The 7,727-nt window shown below is 54.5% G+C and overlaps 1 protein-coding gene across 4 annotated transcripts in view; it reads left to right on the forward strand.

Annotated features, from left to right (window-relative positions):
• The first annotated feature begins 4,237 nt into the window (after positions 1-4,237).
• PPARGC1B (PPARG coactivator 1 beta) overlaps positions 4,238-7,727 on the forward strand; it is a 101,389-nt gene continuing 97,899 nt past the window's right edge. For 3 of the 4 annotated variants that reach the window (XR_002783050.1, XM_011371143.2, XM_011371145.2), the window contains exon 1: positions 4,238-4,382. Coding sequence is in view for 3 of the 4 variants with exons in the window: in XM_011371143.2 (XP_011369445.1) it covers positions 4,305-4,382 (78 nt within the window). In the remaining variant the exon portion in view is untranslated. The remainder of the gene's footprint in view (positions 4,383-7,727) is intronic. The other variant, XM_011371144.2, reaches the window with a different exon arrangement.

Raw genomic sequence — 7,727 nt, forward strand, 5'->3', positions numbered from 1 at the left:
TGTGTGTGTGTGTGTGTGTGTGTGTGTGTGTGTGTAATTATCATCATCGGCAGCAGCAGATATAATATATACCTATGGGCATAAGCAGGGTCATGTCTAGGACCTTTTGCTCTGTAGGCAGATGAGGAAACAATTTGTTTCTATCCCCACCCTGCTTTATTATTCTGCATTCTTTTACCTGGACAGTGAAGCCAGTGAATAACATGCTCTCCACTGCCCTCCACAGTTCTAAAGTCCTATCATTCAATGGAAGGTGGAGATGGCTTTCCGAATTAACACAAAACAGGTGCCTTTTTAGTTTTTCTTGGCTTGAATTCCTGCCTCCTGGAAAGAAACTGGGAAATAGGTGCGTGTCTGGCTCCTTGGCCTAGGTCATAGAATCACAGAGTTGTGGGTGTCTGGCAGGAAACCTCAGTGATTACCAATACCTATGTCCTATCTCCCTCATTCATTCAACAAAAATTTACTAAGCAGGTGTGTTGAATAGCACGTGGGCAGGGATAGTAGCTGTTGTATTCACCGATTTATCCATGGCACTTATGACATATAGGTGCTCATTAAACATCTGCTGACTAATGGGCAGTTTCCTGCAGCAGTCATTGAAGGGAGCCTATTAAATGCAGATACTGGGCCCACCACAGGAATAACCTTTAGCGACAGGGCCCAGGTGACTGTCATGACCTCCAGAGTTTGAGAACCATGGTCGTAGTATCCGAATAAAGCATTCTCCTATTACCAGAAGGGAGAAAATGCTGATGTTCTTACTTCTAAGCATTTGTCAGTAGTGACTCTACTATTCAAGTCAAATAGGTTCATTTGGCTGTCGCCATTTTTGTGGAGCCTTCAGGAGTTTGGGCTTCACCTGGAGCACGCGCAGGGCAGACTTTCACTAATCTCGGGAGAGGCAAGGCCAATAAAAAGGCAAAGAAGATAGGAGTTGAGCCACATGAAGTTCAAGCTTGGCATTATTGTTATCTTTCACTTGAAAGTCATAAACTAAGATAGGTGCCTCTGTTCCAGCTTCCTGGGAGTGGTTAGCTGGTGTAAAGTTTTTCTCAGTCTTTTCAAGGGACTGTGCCTTGGACGGTGCACAGACCTGGGTTTATATCTCAGCATTCCTCCAACTGCTTGGTCTTGAGCTAATCACTTTAACTCTTTTTAAGCCTTAGTTTTCTAAGTCATAAAATGAGCAGCACAATATCGACTACGTAGGGTTGTCAAAAACAAACTGAGATGATACAGACTCGGGTGTCTGGTATATATGCTCAGTACACAAAAGCTGCTAGGTTTTGGCTGATACCTATAAATTGTCATCATATTTGGGCTGGAGTGTTTAGTTGACGGTCATTTAGCCCGGCTCTTTCATTTTACATGTAGGGAAATAGCCTTCCAGAGGGGAAGCAAATTGCACAAGGTCATCTAGCACTTTCAGTTTCTTGAGGGCTTCTGATCTCAATGAAGAACTTCAAGTTCCTCCACAGACTAGAGGGGGTGATGAAGCTGACAGTGTGGGTGGCCTGTGATGAAAGAATTCCTGGGATAAGATGCTTTTGAAAAGGAAGCTAGATATTTCAGGTGAGGTGCCTTCTTACTGAGTTTCTTGCCAGCCAGTAGCCCATTCTGAGAGCACAGTGAGATTCGTGAGAAAATCCCTGAATCTGGGCAGTTTGTGGCTTTTCTATTAACACCAAAGTTTTGAAGACAAATGCATTTGGGTGAGCACTACTGGGGCCTTCCTCGGGAGGCCCTGCCTCATGTTACAGCTCTGTAAGGCCATGGCCAGTGATGGCAGGCCTTGGAGACCCTCTAAGTCGGGCCTCTAGGCTATACGGGGCACACCACCAGTCAGAGGCCAGGCTGGATCTGGTAGGGACATCTCTGGGAACTGTCCCACAGGGCTCTGACTCTGATGTCCATGGGCAGCAGCAGAAAAATGGGGTCTTAGGAGAGCTCAAGTCCTCATTGCCAATAGTGATGACGCTGGTGATGGTGACCAGCGTCATCACCATTGGCAATGAGGACTTGAGCTCTCCTAAGTGAAGAATAGCATGTCCTCTCTGCCAGTTGAAGGGTCAATCAATTCATTTTTTTTTTACATGCATATATTTCAGTCATTCCTCCCAAGGTCCCTGTGTGGAGGAAACTGAGTCTCAGATTGGTTAAGTAGTAAGTGACCAGGAGCATATAGCTAGTGAGCACCAGGATTCAAATTTAGATCTATTGGAGTCCAAGGTAGCAGCATTCTGTAGGTGCTGGAAGAAAGGTAAGTAACACTAGCCATTGCCTTCAAGAGATATATACTTTATCTCTATTTTTACAGATGAGAAAACGGAAGGCCAGAGAGGTTAGCATATTTCCCATGAGGTTAAGCACTGTGCCAGGCACCGTATTATCTCTTCAATCATCATAGCAGCCCTATGAAGTAAGTAATTCTATGATCCCCGTTCATACAGGTGAGGAAACTGAGGCCTGAGACTAAATGACTTTTAGGGGTTCAAAACCAGGCAGTCTGACTGGAAGGCCCATGCTCTTAACTTCCTGAGTTGTCCACAACTGGAACAAGTTATGGCAGGGCTGGTCCAGCATCCAGGACTCCTGACTCCCAGGGTAGTGCTCCAAGGCCAGATGCAGACTTTCTGTTGGAATTCGTTGTTCCTTAAAAGTGCACTGGCCGAAAGCCCAAAGAGTGAAATCACACCCTGCGGTTCTGGGAAGCTCAGACTGGAGAAGGAAGCTCTTGCTCCGGTGTTCATGTCTGGGCAGGTGTACTGGGACTCTCCCTGTTTCCTCCTCTGACTGGGAGGGAGCCCATGCTGGGGTGGGGTGGGGCACCCTTGTGAGTGCAGGTGAGGGGAGAACAGGAGGCAGGCCTGCACAATAAAACAGGCCTAACTCTTTCCCGCCTTCAAACCTTTATTGGGGCCGTGCCCTCATCTCCTGCCTGGCAAACAGCAGGCCGTGATGATGGGAGTTCAAGGTTGGAGTCAGAATACCCGAGATCAGGTTCTAACTCAGGCACTCACTCCATGTGCACCTTTGACTCTGGGCAGTTTCCTTATCTATACAATGTGTGGTGGTGGTGAGGGATCAAAATTCTCCCGGTTTTTAGTTAACACGTTATTTATTAAGTACCTTCTATGTGCCAGGCACTGGAGACATGGCAAGTACAAAAGCAGATTCAGGGTTTGCTTTCATGGGTCTTGGAGTCCAGTAAGGAGAGAGACACATAGATCTAATCTACACTAAAATGTAAAAAGACAACTGGGACCAGTGTTTTAAAGGAAAGGCCTGAGGAGCTAAAGGAACCCATGACCACGGGAAGAGGGAAGGGTCTGACAGTCTGAGGGGCAGTGGGGGAGCATGCCCTGAAGATGTGGTTACGGGGTGAATGGCTGCTGGGCAGGGCCAGCATTCTGAGTGTAGAGGCCATTCTGAGTGTAGAGGCCATTGTGAGATTGTTCATCTGAGCAACTCGGAGAAAGCTAGTGGGTCGGGGGAAGCCTGCAGAAGCCTGGCCATTTCAAGGCACTGTGTGCCCTCTTAAGAGAAATCATTGAAGTTTTTTTTGTTTTTTAAAGGGTGTAGGGCAGTGAAGGAAAAGAGAGAGAGAGAGAGAGAGAGAGAGAGAGAGAGAGAGAGAGAAAGAGAGAGAGAGAGAGGTGGCCACACTAACAGAATATGAGTCAACGCATCTTTCAAGGAAAAGATAAAAATGCCACCCCTTCTTAGGAGCCTTCTGATTTCTCCACCTTTGACACTTGGTATCCCTCCCTCTCTGGCCTTGCAGCCCAGGTAGAGAAACTCAAGGCTCCGAGGCAGTTCTAGGCTTTGCCTTCCTGCTGTTGAACTGTACTGTGGCTTCAAACGAGGTACTCTGCCTCCCTGGGCCTCAGTTTCCCCAGCAGTGCAGAAGCAGGTTGTCTCGAAGGGCCCGCCCAGCGCTAAGGCAACGTGATTCGTTCTGGCAAAAGTGGGGGGCTGCCCGCATTGCTGCGCAGGAATCGGGCTGCAGGCTGGGCACTGCCACTCTGCTGCGGGCGCTTTCCTCGGGATTGGGGACTACTGGCGAGGATCGTGGCTCCAGACGCGGCGCAGGAAGGTGGGGGCTCGACCCCGGGCTTGCGCAGGCACCAAGCGGCCCCGCCTCCGCAGCCAGCGGCCCTGCGGCAGCCTGGGCCTGAGCTCCGCCCTCCGCCTCCTGCCTGCCTTGCTCCCTCCTCCCGCCTCCCTCGCTCGCTCGCTCGCTCCCTCCCCCCGGCCGGCTCCGCGCTGACTCCGCGGCACGCTGCAGCCGCGTCTGGAAGATGGCGGGGAACGACTGCGGCGCGCTGCTGGACGAAGAGCTCTCCTCCTTCTTCCTCAACTATCTCGCCGACACGCAGGTACCGCCAGCTGGGACCGCGGGCTCAGGGCCAGGGGTGCTGAGCTGCGGGGCCTGCCACCGCAGTCGCAGAGGCCGGGAAGCAGCTGTGGGCTCATTGAGGGGATCGGGGGTTCCAGGCTGCAGAGCCCCCGTTCCATGCACCCTGCGATGCGCTCTGTTAAGGGGGGCAGGGAGCTGGAGGTCCCCCCGCGCAAGCCAGAGCGTTGGGGGCGCTACGGCCACTAGAGAGGGTCTAGCCTTGGTGGCTTGCAATCTGTGTCCCCCGCCGGCAGAGCTGAGGGGTACCGCGCTTCCCTGAGATGGAGCCGCGCCAAGGTGTCGGGGACCCTCTGGCAAGCTCTGCGTGCTGGAGGCGCGCCCTCAGGCTCCCGGCACTTGCTGCCGTACTTTCACGTGGACTTGTGGCCCCGGCACAGGTGCCTGCCTCCGTTCTCGGAGTCCCCTGGTCCTCCAGTCTCTAGTCCCCACGGTGGCTCCCCTACGGCCCAGCGGCTTCTCATCCGCGCCCGCAGCGCGGAGTTTCCTGCCAGTTGCCGGCTAAGGGCATAGGGGTCTGAGGGGCACGTGGACATGCGGGCGGGGATAGCACCTTTTTGGTTTCAGAACCTGGCGGAGCTCCCCCGCCACCACCGGGAGAAAAGCATGGCAGGATGGGGGTAGAAGGACCTTCTGGGGGCGCCTGGGTCCCCCTGCGGCGCGCGGCCCCGGTGCGCGCTCGGCGATGCTGGGGGAAGGGAAAGAGAGGCGGCGTCCCGGGCTCTGGCTGCGCCTGGGAGCCCCACCGGCGACACGCGCGTGACAGGAGAGGGTGCTCTGGTGTGCTGGGGGTGGGGGGGGGCGGCTGCCGAGGAAGCTGGTGACTTGGAGACGGGGGGGGAGGGGGTGCTGCTGAGACAAGCGGCCACCGAAAATGCCGGCACAAGGCGCGCTCGCCCCCCACCCCTTTACCGTCCCCTACCCCTTGCCTGTTGCAAGCATAAAGTTTGGCCCCACAGTTAGGGCTTTTTCTCCCGGCTCCAGGCTGCGGGAAGCCGGGAGAACGAGGATGCGGCGGAACCCAGAATGAGACTCCGGATGCGGGCGCACGCTTGGGCTCGGAGAGGGGCCGCCGGGCGGAACCGGGCGCGGCTCGCGAGGACTAGTTTGGTACCTGGAGTAGGAGCGCCAGTGCCGGCTCGTTTTGCATAACACTGCAAGGGAGGGGGAAGGCGGAGGGGGGCGGGGGGGAGAGGGCTGATAGGGAAACTTTGCTTCTTGTTATAATCTGCCTGTCTTTAGGCGGCAGCAGCTGTCATGGGACCGGGTGGGCGGGGAGAGGCTTGCAAGCTGACTCCGAGCCGTGAGACGCGACTTGAAGGGGACGCAGCAGCCGAGACATTCAGCTCCCGGCGGACGCCGGGTGGCGACTCCGGGCTGGCGGCTGGGATGGCGCGCCGCGGCGTGGCGGGGTGTCGCCTAGAGGAAGCCCGCCACACGCCGGAGAAGACCAGCCCTCGTCCGCTGCAGACGTCTATGCGTCAGGGAGGCGCGGGGCCTCGTGGTCGGTGGCGGGCGCGCTCGGGTGGGTTCCGGGCAGGGGCCGAAGGGGCTGGTGGCGTGCGATCGCGCTTCTCAAGACCGGGGTTGGGGGAGCGTGTGTGCTGAGTGGGGCTGCGCGCGCGGATGTGTGTGTTTGTGTGCACACGCCGCGCGCGTTGAGCGCGTACTTTTACCTCTGACGAAACCGCAGTAGAGCTCCCGCGGCGGTCACCGGGCGCCGTCACACTCCCTGAGCCCAGGTCTACGCAGAATGTCGATCCTAGACCCAGCACCACTACCGTCCCCACAGCCCTTCACCTCCCCCTTCCCCGCCATCGACAGCCGCGGACTAGAGGCACTGGGTGCAGGCGGGGCAGAGCTGTCCCTGGGAATGTTCTGCCTTCGGTCCTGGCACTTGTCTGGTGTCACCAAACCTCTTGCCTAAGATACGGGTGAAGGAGGCCTGAAATAGCCAGAGACTGGTTCAGGGACCCAGAGCAATAACTGTCCCAGATTTTAACTCCATCTTCAGTGTTCTTCTGCTCACCAATAATTATTTGCCCTATTAGACGCCCAGCGTGCCTACCCAGTAGGGATATTTCGCCCAAGGAAACTAGAAAATTGGGTAATCAAATGTCAGCAGAAGCAGTTCAGTGAAAGTTAATCTGGGACGTTTGCTTTTTTTTTTTTTTTTTAACCACGTGACAGGCTGAGGATCTTCTGGTGATTTTTGCCGGCCCAACTTGGGAAATGTAATTGATAGCGGGAGCTTTGCAGCCGGCCCTAGAAGGCTCCTAGAGCCCAGTGGGAAGAGGACCGGGGCGGGCCATCACGTGCCTCCTCATTTTACAATTGGGGATAGAGGCTGTGAAGGGTGAGCGGCTTGTACAGGACCATGCAGCCAGCGGGTGACAGAGCCACCCAGGGCTCCTGACTACAGGTCCTGTGTGTTACCTCGAAATAGCACTGGACTTGGAGTCAGAAGGCCTGAGTGGAGTCGCCTTCCCCACTCTCTGGCTGGGTGACCCCAGAGCAAGCCATTTTAACTCTTGGAGCCTCCTATCTACCATCTGTCAAATGGGGCTATTGATGCCGGCAGGAGAAGCCAAGGGCCTGGTGGTGGGGGTGAGCACTGTTTGCATGTGCCTTGTCTGGTTCCTGCAATTTCCTCCTTCACCCTTCCCCCCTCCCTTTGGAAAGGGTGGGGAAAGTGAATAAAAACGTAATTTACTGTCTTTATCCGAAAGACTTGTTGTCTTTAGTAGCTAATCCAGGGTGAGATAGAGGGAGGACTTCTATTTAGGAGACTTAACTTTTATCCATTCTGGCCAAAGTTCAGAAATCCAGCAGACCAAGGATTGTGAAAGTTTCTTGGAAAGGTTTGGGACATGTATTCCAAAGGACTTTGGATTGGCTTCACCTTTGCTCAGGCCGTGCCCCTTGCCTGCAATGCCCTCACCTACCCATCCTGCATGGTCTTCTCTAGCAGGCCTTCCCAGCCTGGCTTGCCCTGCTTTCTCTTCTGCTTTTCTTAGTTTGTGTGTGAATACCGTGTCCCAGTAAGATTCAAGAGCTAGAGTTGTGCCTTTCATCTCTTTGTGCCCCTATGGCACCTGTCACCATGCTGACTTCCTTTGCTCAGCTCTTGGCTAGGCACATGAATTACAGGCAGAGGAAGCTCCTGGGCTGGCCAGAGAGACAGCTGGGCAGTGAATATGGGGAGAGAGGAATGCAGAGGGCTGCAGCTGTGGGCAATGACTTAGGCTCCAAAGGCCACACAATAAGCCCATACTAAATATGGGTTGTTTGAAGTCACTTGGGACAT

The sequence above is a fragment of the Pteropus vampyrus genome, unplaced genomic scaffold (assembly GCF_000151845.1).
Source record: "Pteropus vampyrus isolate Shadow unplaced genomic scaffold, Pvam_2.0 Scaffold185, whole genome shotgun sequence".
NCBI lineage: Eukaryota > Metazoa > Chordata > Mammalia > Chiroptera > Pteropodidae > Pteropus > Pteropus vampyrus.